Source organism: Ischnura elegans, chromosome 4 (genome assembly GCF_921293095.1).
Source record: "Ischnura elegans chromosome 4, ioIscEleg1.1, whole genome shotgun sequence".
Lineage (NCBI taxonomy): Eukaryota > Metazoa > Arthropoda > Insecta > Odonata > Coenagrionidae > Ischnura > Ischnura elegans.
The window spans coordinates 18,000,818-18,023,890 of record NC_060249.1 but is presented as its reverse complement, the minus strand read 5'-3'; the positions used below and the strand labels follow the sequence as shown (position 1 = coordinate 18,023,890).

General features: G+C 39.0%; 1 protein-coding gene across 1 annotated transcript in view; it reads left to right on the top strand.

The window, feature by feature from the left end:
• The first annotated feature begins 8,039 nt into the window (after positions 1-8,039).
• The window catches only part of LOC124157108 (kelch-like protein 10), a 33,360-nt gene continuing 18,326 nt past the window's right edge, over positions 8,040-23,073 (top strand). Inside the window, exons 1-4 of the mRNA XM_046531602.1 lie at positions 8,040-8,443; positions 10,005-10,256; positions 16,225-16,504; positions 21,815-22,051. Coding sequence (XP_046387558.1) covers positions 8,193-8,443; positions 10,005-10,256; positions 16,225-16,504; positions 21,815-22,051 — 1,020 coding nt within the window. The 5' untranslated portion in view covers positions 8,040-8,192. The remainder of the gene's footprint in view (positions 8,444-10,004; positions 10,257-16,224; positions 16,505-21,814; positions 22,052-23,073) is intronic.

Below are 23,073 nucleotides of genomic sequence, written 5' to 3'. Positions count from 1 at the left end.
TAAGTCTTTCGTCAAAACGTTTTTCTTCGAAATGGACGAGAATATGTGTTCTGTTGTGTTTGTTCTTGTGAGGCAGCGTTTATGAGGAGTGAAGCCGGGTATCAACTTCAGATTTGCGTGTCAACGTTGTAAGTAGCTGGTCTTCCGTGACCTTCCTCCGCTTATCAACAGTTTTCGAAAGTGAGTCAAGATCAAACAAAGCGCTTGGTTGCGTGATATCAAAGAAAAACAAAGAAAAGCATCGTAAATAGATGAGCGTTCTCGGAAGCTGTGAGCCTCGTAATCTAGCAAAACAAAAAGAGACAGACTGGAGGCGATTACGGAGGGGTTATGGGATGCAAAGTTGTCTCGGAAGAGGAAAATAAGACAAAGACGTGGACGTAGGTAGAATATGAAGATATATGTACTGATGAGTCCATTGTGAACGATCCACATGGGGGTTTGACATCTTTTGAATGATTGATCGACGAACGGCATCACTCAGACGAACGATGCCATCTTATTTGCCGTTCGCAATAGAAGTCGGTCGTCGATCATGCGCGACCGTTGTCGGTCGTTTTGTTGATATCGGTCTTGAACTATTTATATTGGTCACGAATGACATCGGTCAAGACTGACATAAGTAGTGACGACGATCAACCCTCATCGCGATTGACTCTTTTAAGCGAATGGTGAACGGTGATCGATATCTCTGAAACGTCCCCCTTGGCACATAGCTAGATGTATGAGTACAATTATACCCTAAAACGTAAAGAAATCACAGCAGGACAAAAATTCCCTAATAAGTTGCTTAAATTCTAAATTTAATACTTTCTACCGTATTAGGCGGATATTGTGCAATTTATTGCTTCCCGGGGCAAGACCTCGGATATGGGCCCCCCCAATATTTTTTATAAGTCGGCGCCCCTGATCGTGCAATGATTTATTTCAATGCAACCATGGGCGCGGAAAATGAAATACATAAAATAATATCCACTCTAAATCTTACCTAAGCTGTGAATCTAACTGCGGGCTTTCCTTAATTTTAGCAAATGTTAAATAATTTAACGGTTAAATGGTGCTTGCGATAAATAACTTGCTTACCCGGAAACTTCTAAAGGCGTTTATACTCATCTCAGAACCAAGAAATCATAAAAATTTAATTAATAAATATTGTTGTTAAATTTTTAATCATAATATTTTGCTACTTTTGTGTGAGCCACGTCTGTGCTCTTGTTTACTCCTGCTACTTCAATTAAAATTTAGCTCTTAGAGAATATTTTTCTCTCTCTACCAAGATCAAGGGAGAAAATATCAAGGTTTTTTGCATTAAAACGTTCTAGAATAGGTCTCATCTCATTCGGGAAGGTATTTCAATATATCTTTAACTCTATTTCGTAAGACATCGTTTCCTTCGTTTGAAGGTGGTTCCCATGGTCACAGTCACTCATCGTGGCGATATTCCATCTTGGGAGTCAATAGAAGAGTTAGATAAGGGCTAAGATAAAATTATGGTTAGAGATGAAATGACGCGTTTATAATTATAATGCTGATTCGATGATTCCCTATGACATTAAAAGAGCGATAGCCGTGCCGTTAAGAGGATATAAAATTTATTACCATACTCATTCGGAAAGATAACTCTTAATTATTGCCCAATAATTTTAGGTGGCTTGATGTGAGATTTCTAATGGTGAGACTCGATGTAATCTTCATGAGTGTGGTAGGCCATTAAATGATATCATGAAGGGATTGCACTGTGATTTTTAAACGATTGGAGTGACGTCACACGAGTAATTTATACCCATAAACTAGACGTGTCTCCATATCTCTTTCAATTTTACTTCTGTAATTAAGTAAATAATGTGCAAAATATTTAATTAAAAAATTGGATTAATTTTTTTCCGGTAGAGCTATTATTTACTTAAGTGAATTGCAATTTCACACCCCGATTTATTTTTAGCTGAGCGAAATGCAATGTCTCTATATTTGTGGCACTTAAGTGAATGAAACGCCGGTTGTTGCTCAATTGTTACCGTGTAATCACACGTTCCTCTTTCCATTCGTATCCTTAGACGCATTTTGTGCATGTGCTGGGTAAAAATGGAAAGGAAACAGGAGTAGAATACATTAATTATATTTTGGATCCCTCCTTTATTTACCAAAACCTGCATGAGTCTTGTAAAATTAATTGTTGCTTTTTGTAATGAACACGTAAGGTGTATCTTTTATCATTCGCAAGACGCACTTAATCATAAGTATGTTTGGATGATTCAAATTATTAATCTCGTCCGTTCGGACACAGTAAAAGTTTCATTCTCCTCCAAAAATTAATCATATTCCTGTCATTTTCTCCTCTACGGTGAGATTAATGGCGGATCTATTGAGGGGGGCAAGGGAGCTAAAGCCCACCCTTACCTTAGGTATCCAATTTAAACTAGATAGAATGGTAATTTTTTCCGACCCCCGCAACTGCTGGAATTTTAACCCCTACTTAGCCCCCCCCCCCCCCTAGTCCTTATCCTGGATCCGCAAATGGGTGAGATAACGGCGAGATTTCTCAAGCCGCTATCAGATATGCCAAAACCACGCTAACCAAGAAACATGCGGCGGAAGCCAGAGCTGCGGTGTAACGGAGTATATTTCCTGATCTTGACCCCGCTTGGTTACGTTGTAAGTAATAATTTATTAGGATTCCACTCCATTCTAGTAGTGTGGTAGCCCAGTTAGTCCAGCGCTCGACTTCTCATCGAGGGGTCTCGGTATCGAATCCTTGGTGGTCATGCTATTTCGCTCCAGTCCGGTCACTCCTTGAATATGCAGCGAACACATGGGATCCACCTCAGAAAGACGTAATCTTTGAACCAAATTGAATACAAAGGACGGCTGCGCGATTCGTCAAAAACTGCCGCGAGCGCACAGAAATCGCTTAGGTACGTTTACATGGACGCGTTTCAGGCGAAGAGACGCCAAAACGGGACCTTTAGCCATTCAGAAGCCTGGAATCCTTCGCGCGAGACGCATCGCCCGAAGTTGAAATCTTCTCAACTTCCTTCGCGCGGAAAGCGTCGAGCTCGCCAAAATGGCTGCCTGCGTGAGTCTTGTTTCTATTGATGAATTTATTGCATCCGAAATTAGGGAGAAATATTCTTACGTCTACAATTTTTTCATTTGTGTTCCAGTTGGAATGGGAGATAAGGAGAACTTTAACATTCCGTCGGGCGCAATGAATCCGACAGGCACAGCGCCAAGTTTTTTTTTCATTTCTCCGTGCCATTAGGCGGCATAGACCCTTGATGCTTAAAGTACCTGTTCGTTTTGACATGCTATATGCAGTATTTCACTTTTCGCATTTACGTAGACAGACCAGTGACGGATTATTCTGCATAATTAAGCAAAATTATGGCACATTAAAGGAAAATAAGTGAATCATTAGATAAAGAAGATAGCAAAATAGAAATCACTGATCTGATAGAATTCACACGCTAAAATGCATTACACATAATACTTAACAGCCTTAAAAGCATGTTGAATCGCACTTCGCTCGATCAGTCCGGGGCCGTATGACGTCATGTAAAATGGTCAATGCAGAGCACGAAAGACATCATGTAAGTGTTCGAGTACACTAATAATGGTGCTTTAAACTTTAAAGGTGTACCACTTAGCCATAATTAGAGTCAATACTGCTTTTTCACATCTGTGCCTGTCAGGCACATTGCGCCTGAACTCAGCAATTCCAATATTGTGCCTGACGAAAGGTTAATTTCTGATGGTTCTCAAAGGTATTCATTTATAAGGCAGAGGAATTCATGAAAAGGTAGTACCTTTACACAAATATTAAACGAATTACGCTGGGAGCCGTGAGAGATCCGGGGGAGTGTGCGCTAGGCTTAGATTGCTCGAGCTATTTAGAATAGATATCTTCCAGAGCGGAACAGAGAACATCTTATTAGAACTCCACTATAATTCCATGTCCGACAGAAATGATAATTTAAGAGAGATATTTTTCCGAACGGATATATATGGGAATTCGTTTTTCCCCTGAGCAATAAAGGACTTTAATAAATGCTAAGCGGAAGTTCGATAGAGGATTTCTTTTTTATATGCAAATGGATGGTATCCTAACACCCCCTGCCACTCGCACACTGTGGTGGCTTGCCGGATAGTAATTAGATGTTGATGATCCGTTTTCGAATTTATTTTCAAATACGGAAGACGTCTCAGGTTTAGCCAAATGCTGACATTGTTTGCAAGTTCAATGAGTGACCACCTACAGCGTTCGATTAACGGCTCACTATTGAAGTCCACTTGCATGAGAAAGATTCATTTTCATCGTGTCATCGTTGTTGCCACGAGTGATGAATGACTCATTAAAACCATTCATTTGAATATCAAACCGCTCTCCGAATGTGGTCATTTTCATTCAAAAATACAGAGAAGTAACCCTCGAGTGAAGCCTTTGGTTAGCCTACAAAATAAATCTCCAAGTTGGCCCATGGAAAACTCGTCTCCCCACCGTGAAGTGTGAAATTCACACGCTACTTCATTCCGGGGTGAGCCCTACCCTCGCCTTTCCAAACCAGATGGTATTGCTGAGTGAGTGGACCATTGTAATCTATTTTCGGCTTTTAGGTTTTTTAGGCGATTAGTAGACTGCCCTCTCAGGATTCTTGCTGAGTAGTTTATTAAAATAAAATTCTATAAGTATTTTTCCTCATAGAATGATCTACCATTACTCCAATAACAATAAATTGGGTTTCGACAGTGGTAGACCGCGTTCCCCTTATTAAGGTGTCGGGATTCTTCCATTTCCTTCCGTACTGGACCTATCTTTACCTTGGAGGAGTCGGCGGGCTTCTTAATCACTATGACACTCCCTCATTTTGCATTTCCTCTCCTTCCTCTTCTCGAGGCCCGGGCGTAAAGGCCCTTAGGCCAGTTTACAAGGTAGATCAACCCATACGTGTTAATGTCTAAATGTATGAGCGCGTGATTGAACGAAACAATGCACCGTATAATCAGTCAACTAGTGCGAATGGATGAACAGGAAATAGAACATTTGCTAATTTGGTTCATGCATTCGTACATGATCCGTTTCAGTCAACCCAAATCGTTCATGCATTCACACATTAACTCCTACGTGTTAATGTATCGTGTGAACAGGCCTTAGAGCCTTATTTAAATCACTAGGCAAGTCCCTTTTTCCGTCGCTGAAACCATCGTCGGCACCGTCCTTCAACCAATCAGGACGCATGGCCGCCAATATAGATTTTAACGCTACGCTTGGCTTTTGAGTGAATAACGGTGGTAAATACGGAAAGCGACAGAATAAGCGATGGGAAACGTGAACAGCCATGTGACCACTGCGAGATGGTCTACGCCCCTTAGTCTGAATATGTGATATTCGGACGACAATGGCTTAATCTGGGACGACTTGACCTAGAGTCTTGATGGAGTTTTAAATAAAAAATATCAGGGGATCACTTAATTCAATATTACCTTAAGAAATAACACTATTAAAATTTTCTTACGATTCGGATTGTGATCGTTAAAAAATATATTTCCCACAGTTCATGATTACATCATGGTACCCAGAATTTTCTCTGTTGCAATCGCCATTGATTTATTACTAAACAATTCACCGAAGTAAACTTCGAACTTCAAATATGAAGTTAATTTCTTATACGTTTATTTATACCAAGACTTTCCGATTTAATGGGATGAAAATATTTTTAAAATACATACTACACAACTTAAGATGGATGAAAATTCCATGTCCATGGTTTGGATGAATTGACTAGCATTTTAATCTTTTTATTAGAATTTGTTCCTTAATTTTTTCTTTTTATTCAGCTTTCTTGGTAGTGCTGAGTGCGGCTAGACTCAAGTCATAATTGTGTTGATACTTACCGCAGGAGTTTGATTAAAAAATCATTTTTAGTAGAGGCGTAGTCGAGGTCGTAATGGCTGTTATGTCCTACCGAGTGGGTTTGAGCTTAAATTTTAGTCAATAGACTTAATTATACCTTTAATGTTCTGAAATATTCGGGAACTATATTTATCTCGTTCCTCCTATAAGTGTTAGAATCGAGGATTTAATGCCGTGTCATCGCAATTACTCTGTAAGCCACATCCGGAGACGGGTTTTCCGGCTTATAGATAATTTTATTCTTGAGGCACAAGTCCAAGGCTTTTATCACCCTATTTTCATTAGATCTCTCTCGATGCGATGTTAACTTAAAAAAGGAGAAATTGCTACTGTTTAAATGAATAAATAATTAGTTAAAGAACCTATAAACTGAAAATAAAAAATTGTTTAGCGCTCAAAAAAATCAATTAATCTATAAATTTGCATGATACCTCGGAGAATATTCAACACGCAGAGTATTTTACCAGCCTAGAATCGGTCAAAATAGAAAAAAAAACATCAAAATCATTATGAACATCCATCATTTTCAAGCCTTTTCTTCCAATCTTGATAGTTTGATTTTTATTGGCCTTACACTCCATATCCAAGTCGGAAATATTCTTCAAGTTACGGGTGTATCGTAAGTTTATTCTTGCACCCTCATCCTTTGCTTTTGAATTTTGAGAACTCATGTTGCTTATAAAAAATAGGGTGGCAAAGCTTACAGCTTCGCCATACAAACAAAGCTTTTGGACCTTTATTTTTTCTAACTTCATCGTTACATGTCATTAATTGCTCATAGAAGAGTGAAAATCGTTTTTAAATTTTGCAAAATCATAATATGCTATTATTGCTCCCTGAATCCGGCTATAAAAGTAAAAGTTTACCAAATGGCTGAGATGCATTCTTTTAAACAAGAAAAAGTGAGGAATATCATAAATATGCTGCCATATTTATGCCAAAGACTTAGTTTCAGAAGCAGAATGAAAATCTTACGTAAATGCTTTTGCATCAGCTTGCATGTCATCAACGGCCACCAATGATCGCGTAACTCAAAAGTCTGATTTTCAGGATTTGCAGAATGACCGAATCAAGTGATATAATGATAATCCTCCGCAGATACATTTGATGAACAATGGGGTTACTTCTACAATCTAAGATGAGCCGTGTAACTTTATCCTCTTTTATTTAGTCTTTTGCTTTACTTTGCAGTTATTACGGAAGCCTGTTAACACTCAGAAAAGCCTAAATTTTACATACGATGCAGCAATGTAACAAGTCTCAAGACCTTCAAAAAATGAGATACGCAGTAATAAAGTTGTTTTATAATTCTTGACGCGCGTAGTGTAACTTTGTTGGTCTTCTTCTGTCTCTTAGATTGTCCATAGTTATTCCGAATGTCTATGTGAAGTGCGACAAAGCACAAATTTTCCGATGCTGCAGGAAAATTCTTAGATATAGTAATGAACATCTGTGGGAGTTCCAATTTCAAAAATGCGTGAAATTGATAAATATTGCCTCTTCATAAATTCTGAAGCGCGTCGTGTAACATTTATGTCCTTTATTTGCTTTTGAGTTTTTTAATAGTAATTTCGGGTGCCTATAATTAGAACTAAGAAGTCCAAATTACTCGATAGAGTAAGAAAAACCATAGGAAATGTCCAACTGGCTGAAGTATACAGCAATTATGAGCAATGGGGTTGCTTCTTAAATCTTGAATCGCGACATGCACATTTTTTTCTTTTTTGCTGTAATCATTGCGTATGTCAGCCAAATCCGATGCCAATAAAAAAGCCCTAATTATAAGATTTCATAAGAAAATATTAAAAATAAATTCGTATATCTACTATATGTAAATACTGTTTGTTTGCGATACTGCCGCTTCTTAAATACTCGTATAAATGCAAGTAGTGGTCCTATATTAGTCTTTTTCTTTGCGTTTTAATTATTAGCAGAGCGTGAAATAAGTGCAGAAATGCATAAAACGTAAGGTAAAGTGAGATATATCTTCTTTACATGACAAATACGTGAAATATGCCCAATATGTTGGTGCTAACATCTCATTTCGCGGCGACAATAGCGCCATTAAATCGCGCACGTGTTTTGGAGGGAGCTCTATTGTTGACGGTAGCCGTGGATACCGGAGGGGATATCGAGTCCAAACGAACTTTTCGGAAGTGCTTGGTTCCTGTTGTGTGCTCGACAGAAAAAAAGGATATAAGTGCTTGGGGGCGAGGAAGTGCCGATATATTAATCTATCGCGACAAGAACCTTTTCTCTTGGGAAGCGTTTTCGTCGCCCCGCGATGGATTGGGAGGAGCGTGAGTCGCACGAAGATTCAGAGGCGAGCTCTTTGGGCCGCTGGTCTTCGAGGGCCACTACAGGCACCGTTCCCAAGGAAGATGTGAAGCCACGCTACATGAGCACCCACGCCCTCCTCGCTCTGCAAGAACTGCGGGAGCACAACCTGCTCTGTGATGCCGTCGTACGCTTAGAAGACGGCACCTCTTTCCGCGTCCACAGGGCCATACTATCCTCATGTAGCTCGTACTTCAAGTGAGTGCTCGGCTTTTATCTCTTTCTCCAAATAATATGTCGTCTCTCAAGGCATACGAAGGGCGTTTTAAGGGGCGTTAAGTGTAACCAAAATTAAAAGTTATTTATGTCGTGGCGAAGAAAAGCGTTCCAGCATTTATGATTTTCATATTATTTACTATTATTTGAGTATTTTACTATTTTTGAAACACGTTCCATCATTTAAATCAATTGATTTGAATCTGAGCCAGGCGTTTATTTTAAATTATGAACCAATTTTTATACATAATGCCATAAAATAATCGCTTCTTTAATTTTCTTCAAGTTTATGATGCTCATGTTAAACTTATTATGCTAGTTTCTGTGTGAACTAAATGATTAATGGCATTAGTCAGCCATTATTAAATTAAATAATGTAATCGCTCTTTAGGAAGATGAAGGCGATCAACGGACAATTTACGCAATAAAGTTCTACCAGAGTCACGAAAATGATCTTTAATATGTGCATTTATGACCGAGTAATTTGCTGTTTTTAAAATTTGTATTCCGTCATTTGTAATAATGGCTTTGGCCTCGGATCAAGCGATTTACATAGAGCTTGAAAACCAATGAGCAGGCACGAAGCAAGAAATTTTGCTTCGAGTGGTGCTTGGGTGCCTATAATGATATTTTGTTCTCAATTCGCACGCATCGGAAAATCTTACATTTATTAATTTCGTTTGTAGGTATAATGAGTAAAGTTAAATTCATCGTTCTTCATTCGCAGCCATCATGAAATGTGACTATATTGAAAAATGGAGTGTAAGAAGACTAATACCCCTGGACTAGTGTTCTCTTCGGTAGATGTATCGCTGGTGGTCCCCGCAAGGGAATTAATTACCCGAGGGAGGGGGTTGCCCCCAAAACCATACCCCTATCAACGTGCCAGCCAATTTGTGTAGTATGCCACAAAATTACCAATCATCCAATTCATTTTGAAGGAAATGGTACTCAAGCTTACGCTTTTCACGTTAAACGCATTAGGCATGCCATTTTTAATCGTGAGTTCAATAAGTTACAACAGTAATTGAATTTTTTTAGCGTTCTAAAAGCAAATCAGAACATGAAAGAAAATAAAACAGAATTTTCTGGAAGTGCATTAATCAGGAACAACTAAAATTAGAATACGACTGTATTTGTTGATTGAGCGTCGAACAATAAATATTTTTATTATAATCGGATAGCATTAACGAATGTTGCCTGAACCTTTGCTTTAAACAAAAAAAAGGTGGATATCGTGGTCAAATTCATTTGAGATAATTACTGCTGCCATTTATGTACTAATAAACGATGAATTTAACTTTCAGCATTACATAAGCGAAATTAATAGCTTATTTAATGATGTTTATTGATTTCATACACTTGCTAATTGACAGAAAGAATCATACGCAACCCTAATGACACCCAAACCCTTACTTAAAAATATTCTGACTACATGCCTTGTTCTAGCCTTCTGTCTTAGTTTCACACATGATATTTATTTTCCGTTTTAAGTGCGTGATTATGTGAAAAAAGATCCAATTTTGCGAATCCCTTATTGCAGGGCCTTATACACGACGACCATCCACTCGGCGGAAGTGAGGGACTCGCTTCTGCCCGACGTGACGTCATCCGCCATGCAGGGAGTCCTTGAGTACGTATACTTGCGACAGCTGAACCTGACGCCATGGAACGTGTGCCAAATCCTGATCACCGCCGACTACCTGTGCATGGACGGAGCACAGAAACTATGCTGCGAGTATATCAGCGCCCACCTGGTGCCCGAGAACTGTATAGGGGCCATGATCTTCGCCAGGTAAGTGATAAATTTGACACTGTAAACCATGCATTTGCCTGAAATGCGGTAAATTTCACATTTATTGTAATGGGAAAAATGTTTGAGGTTCAATTTTTAGTAGAGTCATCCTGGAAGCACATATTCGCATTGCGTTACCCTTTGGGAGGGATTAGGTACGCCATTTTTATCGTGAGTTCAATAATTCACTTCAGTAATTGCATTTTTTAGCGCCCTAAAAGTAAATCAGAACATGAAAGAAAAAAACAGAATTTTCTAGCAGTGTATTAATTAAGAATATCTAAAATTAGAAAACGAGTGTATTTAATGATCGAACATTGGACATTGAATATTTTTTTATCAAAATCGGATAAACGAATATTGTTTTTGGGTATCCTTCTTGGAAGCACATATTCGCATTGCATTACCATCTGGGATGGATAGCATTGACCCAACATCTAGTATCCTATACGTCTAAAACTACGAGGCACCGTGGAGGACACCACCAAGGTGGATGGAACGGAGTGATTCCACACCAGAATGCAGCACTCATCCTCAGGGGCGCAGCCAGGAATTAAGGGTGGGGGGGTTAAGGATCAACCAATACAGGGGTGTGTGGGGGTATGGAATACCCACCAGGATAAGCGGTAGGTGCGAGATTAGTTAATTGCGGAATTTTAACATAAATGGTTGAAAATGTTGAGTTTTACGGCTTTCTGAGGGATATTTTATTAATCCTTACACTATTCTATTAGTAATATCAATCCAATTAAGTAAAATGGATTAAGATTAAAAATTTCTCTGAGCTCTGGGGGGGGGGGGGGGTTTTTCCCCCAAAACCCCCCCCTTCTCTGCGCCACTGCTCATCCTATCCCTAATCAGAAACGCTCTCGTTCGCCGAACTCAGACCAAGTACACAGGACAACAACACGCGATCAGACCAGAAACTAGAAGAGTGCTAAGGATGCGAACATGCTCATCTTCTGGTGCTGTGTCCGTCGGCAGGTCCCTTACGCCAACGCTGTCTACATTCTTTCCTGCCTCCGGCCATGAAGTTTTTCTTTGAAGTCTCTATATTTTCCTATTTTTAAGTTGTCAATAAATTTCAGCCTCCTCCTTCCCCAACTTCTGATCCCTTCCACCGTTCCCTCCAAGGCTGCCTTCAAAATGCCATTCCCTCACAACAGATGTCCCCTTTCCTTTTATTTATTTTATCCATCAGTGTTCTTTCAACGAACATGCTAATATGCAAATAAAACTAGAATTTAGTGATAGATGAACGAAAAGTTTGCGTCGCAGCATCGAGCTTATGTTCGTTTATGAAAAACATGTCAAAACATGCAGATAGACGGTGATAGATAATAATCTTTTCATGGGAAAATATTTTTGTGGCATGACTTCGCGAAGCCTAACAAAGTAAGAAAAAAAGGTTAACGGTGTGTGTTCCATAGTTTATTTTAATGTATTAACGAGTTATAGCAAAAGATTTCACCAAATAGTAAGTATTGACCCTAGAATAGATAGCCAATGTTTTGGTGGTGTCAAAGTGGCGTGGCTTATCCTACTCAAACACCCCCATCCCTGTCACACTTCGCTCCATAATCGGAACAAGTGTTGTCCCCTCCATTACATCCCAACCTCCTTGATCATAATTGCGCTTCCTTTCGGCCGTTTTACCAACTTTTACAGCGCCATACTCACAACCGTTTTAGTTTGAGGAGAAAATTTCCATTTGTCAGCCAAGGGAGTAAATATTTTACAGCTTTTATCTTAGAATCTTCTCTAATATATCACATGACTTAGAATTAACTTTAAAATTTAAATTCATTACAAAGAGTGACCAATTGCTTATCATTTTTTAAATTTAAATTTTGCAATTTTATAATCATCATGTCAGTTTGAGTTTTTATACAAAAAAAGGTGAGGGGGCGTGTTCTCACACTTCCAGCGGGACACGTTTACATATTCCGCTCCATAGCAACTTCTTCCATGCAGAGGCGTAGCCAGGATTTTGGAGATTTAGGGGCCCTTATGGAAAACACTTCAGGGCAAATATGGGTCCTCCCCCGCAAAATGTTGGGATTTTTTGTGTGGAAAACGTGATTTAAAGGACTAAAAAACAGTATATATACTATATTTTATTTATTGAGGCCATCTTATTCGTTTTTGCGCCTCTTTTAAAGGCTGAAGGGGAGGAGGGCAGTTGTAACCCGGAACCCCCCCCCCCCCGTGGTTACGCTACTACTTCCATGCGTAACTGTATATATTTGCATTTTTTATCATAATTATAAATAATAATATTGCGTCGCATAGGATTCATTTCACTACCTCGACAAAGTTACCTATTTGAACGTATATTATTGAACGTAGTTTACAAAAATGATGCCACAAATACACATTTATACTATTTTTAGGCTCTCATTTGAGTTTTATTACTTTATATTTTTCGATTCAATTTTAAATTGTTAGCGTTTAAACCTGGAATTTAAGGCTATGCATCTATTTCATATCCGAAATCCAAATTTTTTTACGCTTAGAAATGAGAATTTTTTTCTTATTTCAACTGCCCGCCATACATCCCAACCAAACTATGCACACTTCCCCTCCGACTTTCTCCTAACAATGATGAGTTGAAAGAAGACTTAAATGAGTGACTCAGGTCCGAAATTTGATCAAAATTGGATAATTTTAACTACTGCCCCGCAGAGCCCTTATGTTAAAAGTTTTTCGAAAATTCAGATAGAATTCGGAAACAAACGCTTTCGGAGATCAAGCCACAATAACCGCGACTATTTCAGTAAAAACCTAAGACGACTACATATAGATTTCAGCACCTTGCAAACGAATTTTATAGCTTATTTTATGAACTCTATAGATTCTGATGCGTTAGAATGGGAAAAATGTCAGTGTTGGCAACCCACATATCACCCAAACCCTCTGCGAATAAAATATCTGCCTACATGTCTCACTGCTGATGTCACACCGTGAAAGAATATCTAAGCTCTGACGACAGAAGAGGCTACCTTCAAGAACGTTTGCAGAGGGTAAGTTCCTTTGTTTCGCTGGACCAAAAATGCAGATCTCTAGTATTGCGAACTTATTCTTGGTAAAACAAAATGTATGTAGGTAGGAGGAATATATCATAATTTAATTCTAGAAAAGGTCAAGAAATACTGTAAGGAATATAAATGCCTAGGGATGCAAAATTCAGAAAGCAAAACGACGGAGGAATGTAATGAGGAGGATGAAAAAAATCAATAGCACTTTTCAATAGCTTACTCATGGGAACAGACAGTATCTCATATAAATCAAAAGAGAATATACCATAAAATAGTAAAGAGCATAGTAACTTGCAGCTGTAAAGTATGATCTCCAACTGTAAAATCAAAAAACCTACCGACCACGGGAATGTGTTAATTCTGACATAGAACATCTGGAATGTAAAAAATTGTGTAAGGCATCAATGATATGGGAGAGAATGTGTGACACAATTGTAGATGTAATAAAAACATGGCAACTGAAGTGGTACGAAAACGGGAACCGAATTTGAAAAAATCTTTAAAAAGGCGTTGCAGGGGCACGAAAAGTGAAGACGAAGGAAAGGCAGAACAAGAAAAGCTGGTTAAATGGGGTACAGAGAGATAAGGATACAAAGAACTGTTGAAGCATCTGAGGCAGGTAGATTGGGAATTAGAAGACGTAGAACATCATAAACCGATACAAACACTAGAACACATTATCTGGGAAAAAATTCAGAGTATATGTTTAGGCAATTTTCAAGTCTGAACCAAGTGCACACGGAAAGCAGGCGATTATGCAATATTGGTATAAGCAGTATGCAAGTTAAAAAGCCCGCTCTTCCTGGGAGATTCAAGAAGTTTCATCTTATCGCACTTCGTAGCGCTGCCGACGACACATCTACCTTCTAGCCTAACGGAAGCGCTCATTTCCCCACTTCTGGGATAAGTAAAAACTAAGTGCTCTTTGAAATTGATAAATGAGATTATTCAAAAGTCCCTGAAGTCGATTTTAACTTCTTACCCAGGGTTTTCGCTAGAACATGTATACATTTGTTGAAGTGATACATACTGCCAGGACTAATTTGTGATAAAAATAAGAGAAGAATGCCAAAAGCGTAAATTTTTAATGAGAAATGGGTTTGTTGCCAATAATTTTGTATCCTTGGGATAGCTGTTTTTTGTACTGCAAAGTTAAGACATTTCGATTGTTCTGCGGTTGTCTTTAGCGTGGATTAAAATCACAGAAACTGTGCATCCACTCAACCAGCACACCAGAGGCTGGTCCCAAACTCGTCGGTGTCTTGCCAAACAGGAGGTGGGAGGTGGGTAATTAAATTTATCACGGCTATTATTCCAAGAAATGAAAACTACGGGAAATAAACGGAGTAGGTATATATACTAACTCAAATGAACAAATATCCGAGCGAACATTATGTTAGGGTTCAGTGAGAGCTTATCATATTTACCTGCACTAAGCGAATCTCACCATATAAAAAAATTGAGCATCTTCATATTAAGTAGCACCAAAGAATAAATAATTGATATCAGCATTCCGAATAATTAACACTGAGAATACTTCCCTCAAATTTCTAGATGTGGTATAATTCATTGAAAAGTCTGTTGAAGTGTTCTGTAGAGCGCAAAAGAATAAAATGGAATTTGAAATAATACATTTTGAAAAAAATATTGCCCAGAAAAAATCGGTATCGTGCGAAAAAACGTGATGAAAACACAACTCTTGAGTGCAAGACATGATTATCAGAACTGAACTGTTTCCATCTGCGCTTTGAGTTTGAATTTTTTGTCAAGGCTCACGTCTTACGGCAATTGGCTCAAGGCTTACGTCCTACAGTCGACCAGGCATTAGAATAGGGTCAGAAGGCATAGGAAGTGAGACACTGCCCTTCAATCACTGCGTGAGCTTTCACTTGCAAATCCTGAGATTTAATGTAGAGACAAGGTGAGAGGGTAGCCTTTTTGGTAGAGCACTGGGGTGCTGATAAAAGGGTCCTTCTTTTTAATCTTCCGGATGCAACCTTCGATATTCCTCAGATAAAAATCCTCGGAGTGCTAGGTGATCCAGTAAAAGGAACTAGCCGTTTACCCTGACTTTATATGAAATTCGCACACATGTGACTCAGTCTGGGGTGAGCACTACCCTCACCAATGCCCAAGCAAACCCTCCGGTATAATCGCTGATTGTGACTGGCAAAAAGATAACATTATTGTTTTATAAATATTATACATGTATTTGTTTCATCATTTCATACGGTATATACACTCTTTTGAAAAACTAATTTCTAATATTATCTTATTTAATCTAAAACTAATAATTAAGATCATCTGGAATTGATTCGTGAAAATCCTCCGGAAGAAATTTACTCCAGTCTTAAACTCAAAAAAGAAAAAAAAACGTCAAAAATTTATGTTATTGTAATCTATACGTCATAAAGGTCAGTCATGCATTTTTGAATTTTTTGAGTGGGACTTCCCTCACCTATCGAAGCCAACCTTCGGGTTGCATCACTTAGTTATCAGAGAGTGACAGAAAGAACCATCTTACAATGAAAGTACCTACATATATCTATCGAGACATCTTTCGATTTCCGGCCTCAGTAGTGGTGAGGTAAGGTCCTCGCCTGCCAAAGCGAAGTTATCCAAGCGCGGTCGAGCCCCGCCTGGATAAGTGGTCCCTATTCTGGAATTGGGTGTTTGTGCCATGCATTATTAATGTTGGAACCCCGTTGTAAAGGTCGTTATGCTCTTTACGGGGAAATCGGAAATAAATAAATAAGTAAAAGAAATACTCTCTCCAAGAAACAGAGGATGATAAATTTCATCGCAGCCGGTCGCAAAATTACTGTGAAGCTAGAAAAGTTTTATCCTTTCCCGATATTCATGAAGGTTTTCCATCAAGTAACACCTCATAAATTGCATTTACTCTCTCTAATATGTATTTTCCGATGCAGGTCGTTCGCTTGCACGGAGCTCCACGCGGAAGCCTTCAACTACATCCTTCGCAACTTCACGGAGGTGGCCGAGAAGAGCGAGGAAATCTTGAAGCTCTCTCTCGAAGACCTGTGCCTCATACTGTGCGAGGACCTGCTCAACGTGAAGTCGGAGTCGCAGGTGTGGGAGTGCGCGCTGCGCTGGGTGGACGCCAACCCGGACGACAGGCGCCAATCGCTCTCCACGCTCATGAGGAGCATCCGACTGGGGCTGCTCGACACGCAGTACTTCCTAGAGAGGGTGAGTCTCTCCTGAAACGTTGCGTTTTCGTTTTACCTGTCACATGCGTTAACCCTCTCTGACCCGGAGCTGTTTCTGGGAGAAATCAAATTTCAAGATTTTTCATTTTGAACACTTGAAAATTTTACTCTCAGTGATAACTACCCTGGTAGCTAAATATTTCGTCATTAAAGTTTACACGGCAAAATAATATTTAGTTTAGATATCTCCTAAAAAGAGCTGAAAATTTAAACATTTTTGATGTTGCTTAGAAGCAACATTGGGTTATAAAGGGTTAAGGACGGATAATGAGGATTCTTCGTTTTTTCTGTTGGCACCTTATGCATTACTAATTAAATTGAATTCCTTGCGCATTATGTTGAAATCAAAGGTAATTGCACTGGTCCAAAATTATTAAATAATTACGGAAAAGTGAAACTAACTTTCATTTCAACATGTCAAACTTCCACTAGGTATATCTCGCCTGAATTGGTTGGACTTATTTATCATGATTAAAAAATATAAACACCGTTGAATACATCTGTGCTTATTTATGTTTTTTTTTCACATTCAATAGGAAACAACCTTAATACAATTTTTCATGAGCTGTTGACTTTTAGAATGCCTACAAAAATTTTAAAAATTTAAATGAAGTTATATTTCCGAAGTTGCTTCCTTCATGTATCACATCAAATAGGACACTTCTAAGACAACTCTAATATACAACAATAAGACAATTCTAACATCATACCTGAGTTATTACTAAAAAATTCCATTGAAATTATGAAATGATGTGAAAAAATTGCACTTAAAAATAGAATGCACATTAAAGTGTTCAGATTTTAAAACCTGCCGGATGAGAGGGAAAAAATGGATTTAAACACTGCCGTTCGCAACGTTCTTAGTAAATATTTTTTGAACCTGGGACTCTTAGATCAGCAGGCAAGAGCTGCAACCACTTGACTACAACGTCTCCCTCAATTTGGCTATCACCCTTATTGCTAAGGTTTATCAACGCAGAATCTAGATAACATTTTCCTGTGTCTATAATTTGGAAATTGCTCCTCATCGTTTGTTTTGAAACTCCTTCTAAAATCGTTTGAAACCCTGCCAGGATTCATTTGGGGATCCGTAAATATCCCGTTGAAAATCTGGTCGGTGTGGAGCCTATAATGTTGGCTTCCTATCAGCGGTTCCGGGCTCACATCCCGGTCGTGGAAGACATGTTTCATAGATTTGCCGAGCCATGCTTGATTGCTTTGCGGAGGGTACTGCGGGCGCCTTTAGCTAAGAGAAGGGTAAAGCCAACACCGGGTTTCTCTCCATCCTTCACTCTTTACCCGTACCTATTGGCACAAATGGCCTAATCTGTCAGTCTACCACTCCAAATACCATAACTCTACCGGAGATACGAGTAAATTGATATAATTCGTTGTATCCGGCGGGACTTCATGGAATCCACTCAAAATAATGAAATGTAAAAAAAAACTTAATAATTCCACACAAATTTAATTTAATTAATTTTTAATTTAATTCTTTAAAATTTAGCTCTCATCGTGGCACGTCATCATGTAGACATGTAGGCGTCACCAGATGATGACGCGCGACGTCCAAACCTTGGTCGTTTAATAGTTAATTTATGTTGGATTATAAAGCTTTTTTTTTTAATTTCATTCATTAGATACACGGTGATACGGTTATAGCAAAATTTTAAAATTAAGAGTTTTGGACTAATGAGGATTAATTAATTATATGCATGTATTGGAATTTTTCATATTATATTTCAATGATGCGGAGCAAAATTCTCTCCAAGAAATATTTGCAAAATAATGCAACATAGCACACACCTAAAAAGCATGAGTATGATGAGATGGCCGCTGCTCATATTCAGGTAATTGGGCCTCGTTCTTGATCGCTGATGACTCAAGGGGTATGAAATCCAGTGCATTTAATATAAAAAAGCCAGCATCTCAGTTGCATTATTTCCGCGAATTCAGAGTCCAAATGTAATTAGGCAGCTTGGAGTCCTCGACCCCCAGGCGTCAGCTTAAAAGCCAGGAAAAAGCAACAAGAAAAATAACCCTTGTGACGGTGGACGTAACAACCTGCGGATTTTTTCGTCACTGAGTGTGAAAACATGCTTGTCTCACGTGTGATAATTGAAGCCAGAAGGCTGTTTTACGGTCGTCATTTCGTTTCACTGCTCGCAGGATTATATTTTCCGCGTAAATGACTAATTTTTTGCTTTTTTTGTTTTCGGGTGTTTTTAGAAATGGCTTGAGTGATTTCTAGAGAATTATGAAATTTATATCATGCCTTTTTGCTCTTTTCCGTCGTGACATTTACCCCTTAGGGTCGTTAGACTTGTTGGGAGTAATTTAGATGCTTTCGCCTACCAAAAAATCTCCTTCAGGGCCGATACCCTTCGTACAGATGAGCGATAATATTTCTCGGGAGTTATCTCCATGACTAGAAAAATACCAGTTGACCTTATAGCTAAAACTTCGGAAACTCCACTTCCTCTTCAGCGAATGACGGGTAAAATAAATCCCCTTAGAATCATCAGGAAATATCTGCCAAAACTATTATTAATAACGTCAGCGTTCATTATTTTATTTTACTTGTTCAAAGTCATTCATACACGAAGCAGGGCGTAAAAAATATGCTGCAGGTATTTTTGCCTAAGCCTCGACGCTTATTTGGGAATCATTCAATTACGCCATTGCTTCCGAAGGGACTGGCAATCATAATCTGTATTTATAGGGTATCTTCATCGCAGCACGAATGCTAGAAATAAATACTTCTAATATAATCAGTAAGAAAGGAATATAGTTCACCATTATAATCACTACTTTGTGGAATCCCCTATTGGATCTCGGGCACTTTCTTTCAAGATCCACGGGACTTGGAATTATTGCCAGGTATACAGTTTTCAAAATTAGAATATTATGAAGGGAATTCTGTTCCCCGCAGTCATTATTTTGTTAGCTTAGTTAGATGATATCCTGAGGGCGGAGGTGAAATCATAGTTCTATTTTAGAGCCTTGATTTAATTTACACATTAAAGTTGATAGATGTTCTGCTTGACGATAGCAAGAATGACTGAAAGAAAGATAATGAAGGTTGAAATACTCAAAAAGGCTGCGCAAATGTTTGAAGGATCGGATACAACAAATTTTTATCCATCGTGGAAACTCTTTAGGTTATCTCCCTTCATAACAAAATATTACCCTCCACAAAACATAAACCATGAGCAAAGAGAGATAATCATACATATTTAAGTGCTTTCATCTGCCAATTAGAGTTCTCTTTGTTGCTTATATTAACTATTAGTAGCATTAAATACTTACTCTGAGCTATGTTATTTAGATTTTCTTATTCGGTGAAAGGTTGTGCCTATCACCATCGAAATTATTCTAATTTACTGCACATACCAAGAAGTAAAGTATGCATTTCTTGATAAGTTAGAGACAACGCGGACGAGACTTGGAAACTTTCTGCTCTCAGAGCCTCTGCCTCTGCTCTGCCTCTACTTTATTCCAATTTCCGCAGAAACTCTTCATCTCCGGCCAAAATTAGTGTCTTGTAACTTTGATAATGATGTTTTGATGGTGGTATATCTCACATCCGTCCCTGCACTATTTTGCTGAAACCGACAAAGATGAACTTTTAGATCTAAGACAACCTCTCGTCAAAAGAATACATAATGCTGAGTAAAAATTGAAGCTTAAAAAAAAACAAAAAAAGCTCTCATTTTTTTAGCATCAGAACGCAGCATGACATACATTGGAGGGACAATAGAATAAAAAAAAATAAGTTTTCGTTTATTAGGGCAGTTCATTGGGCCATTCGTACGATCATGTTTAAAATTATTTTTCAACATATTCGTTTGTGAGCTATACGTTTATTAAATTATAGTTAGCAAAAAATTGTTTATTTATTGAAAGCAAATATGTATTGTCCGTGGTTACAATACTAGGCACGAATTTGGCGGATAACGAAATGGTTCCAGGAAAACGAAAAAATGTGCACGCCGTTGAAGTTTTCCTTCTTTTGGGTACTTGCGGCTTACCCCAAACAGATTAACCTTTGGTTAGTTTAGTTTTCACTTTTTCCAACATTACTTACAACCAAACATAATAGTGCTCTAAGTTTGGCTTTAGCCTTTGCCGCAAATACTTCTCAAATATGCGTTGTCCAAAAAAAGGAAAGAAGCTGAGAAATCGAGGGAGGAGGCATTTGAAAAGTGGTGATACAGTTGAATGATATAAATAAAATAAATCGACCGAATGAGGAAGTCCTGAGAAGAGTTGAAGAGAAGCCTTATGAACACCTTAATAAGGAGGCGGAAAAAACTTTACCGGTCATATCTTGACGAAGAAAGTCCTCGAGGGACAAGTAGAAGTCAAGAATGGAAAGGCAAGACCTCGAATAAAATACATGGAGCAGGTAAAGAAGGGTGTGATGGAGAGGAAATACGACGGTGTGAAAAGATTAGCTGATTGGAGCATTGATTGGAGAGCTACGTCAAACCAATCTCACGATAGTTGAGCAATAATTATTATTCAGTTGAAGTTATTACAAATCCCAATTGTTTCTTACTTCAACTTACGCCTTTATGCTAGCTCCATTTATAACATCTACGTTGGGATGAACAGGTGTCTTACACAAAAAATGTAATGCCATGCGATTGCTTGGATTTAGTCCAAATCTCCTAACGTAGACTTCAAAAGTGCACGTCGCGACGCGTCGTTTACTGGTTCCATTGGAGGATTAAAAAGTTTAGTGTCCGCTGATTTCGCGATAAATGGGAGAGTCGTCTTAAAATAAGCGTATTTTATCCATGGTATCCCTCACTCAATGATTCAACTCGAAGGTTGTTTTATATAGGTGAGGGTAAAGCTCACACCAACGTTAACCACAGGATTGTGAAATACACTTATGCAGGGTAGATGGGTCAGTTCCTTTCACTGGTCGATTTCCCACTTCGAGGAATTTTTTCACAGTGTCCGAAGGTTTCACCTCTGATATGAACCCACGACCCTATGATCAGTAGCCAAATGCTCTACCCACTAGGTTACCACGCTACCACCAATGTATACACTGTTTGTAGTCAATGCCAACTGTGCTCCCTTAGTGATTCATAAGCCTAGCATTAGTTTCAGTGCAGTCGTTTAATTTTTGCACATTAAAAGTACTTTCATTAAATTCATTTCTCTAACCATTCCCTTTCGTTTTCACCTTGGGGAGTTATTTTACTCACCCGCTACATGGCCATAAAAAGTCATTGATTGACGTTAAGAGTGCTAATTAATACTCGTATTCACGCAGGTGAAGGACCACGAGTACGTGGTGGGCAACTACTCATGTCGACCCATCATAATCGAGACGCTTCGCTTCCTGTACGACCTGGAGATGATCACGCAGCGCGAGACGGAGGTGAGCACGCCGCTGATCGCGAGGCCGCGCGTGCCGCACGAGATCCTGTTCGTGATGGGCGGCTGGTCCGGAGGCACGCCCACCAACTTCATGGAGACGTACGACACGAGAGCAGACCGCTGGATTACGGTAAGTCACTCGTTCGCTCTCTTAGAACCATTTTGGGACGAGGAGGTGGTCAGGCCGAGCAGCCAAGCGACGAATCTAACTACCGAACCCAATGGCAGGTGAAACGAAGCTCAAGGGTGGGCTCACCCAAGGGCCGGGTCTATTTAAGTCTTCACTTTTCACCCGCACACCACGGTAGGGGAAGGACAGAGGAAGAAAAGAAGTGCAGGAGCCGCCGCAACGATGAGAGCCCGACAACGCCTCCAAGGAGAGGATATGAATGGAAGGAGTAGGGTAGAGAAATCCCAACGCCGTCATTAGGGCGGCGTAAGCCACAACAAGCGAAACCATAATTTAGCGTTTCTATAGAAATCAAAGATTTTCCTATAAGGAAAAGAAATCCTACGATTTTCCGTAGATTGTGGCAAGTGCAGTGGGCAGTAGTCACCAACACACAGCTCAGTCTGAGTGGCAGTGGCTATGGAGTGGCTACGAGGCTTGGTAGCCAGCCGGTAGCCACAGTCTGGCCACGTCACTGACTGCCCCAGAGTAATAACCTTCAAGGAAAATATTACACTGGTGTAATAATATCCAAGGAGGTAATAGAATTGACTATATCTGATCGATTCCCAACATGTAACATGAGTATTAATGGCTGATCAGTGATCATTACCATTGTACGCGGTGGAGATCAGTGAAACGTCTAGATTTCATCCATTTCTTGTAGCAGCACCAATTAAATCTAGCTACTTACGCCTGGTTAAGGCGTGGAGAGCATGAACTAATAACATTTTCTTCTGAAGTGTTGAGAGTGTGGTGCATTTTGCTATATAACTTAATGCAATAACTTTTAAGGAGATTATTATCAGAGCGAGAATAGAAATGTTGCCGAATTTTTTAACAGTGGGACTACTGGGATTGTAAATATAGATCTCCACCAATGGCATCAAATGAGAAAAGTATTAAATACATTAAAAAACAGATTTTTTTGGGACCTATTCGCCTTTTTTCTCCAGCAAGTCCATTCTTAATGCTGATTATAC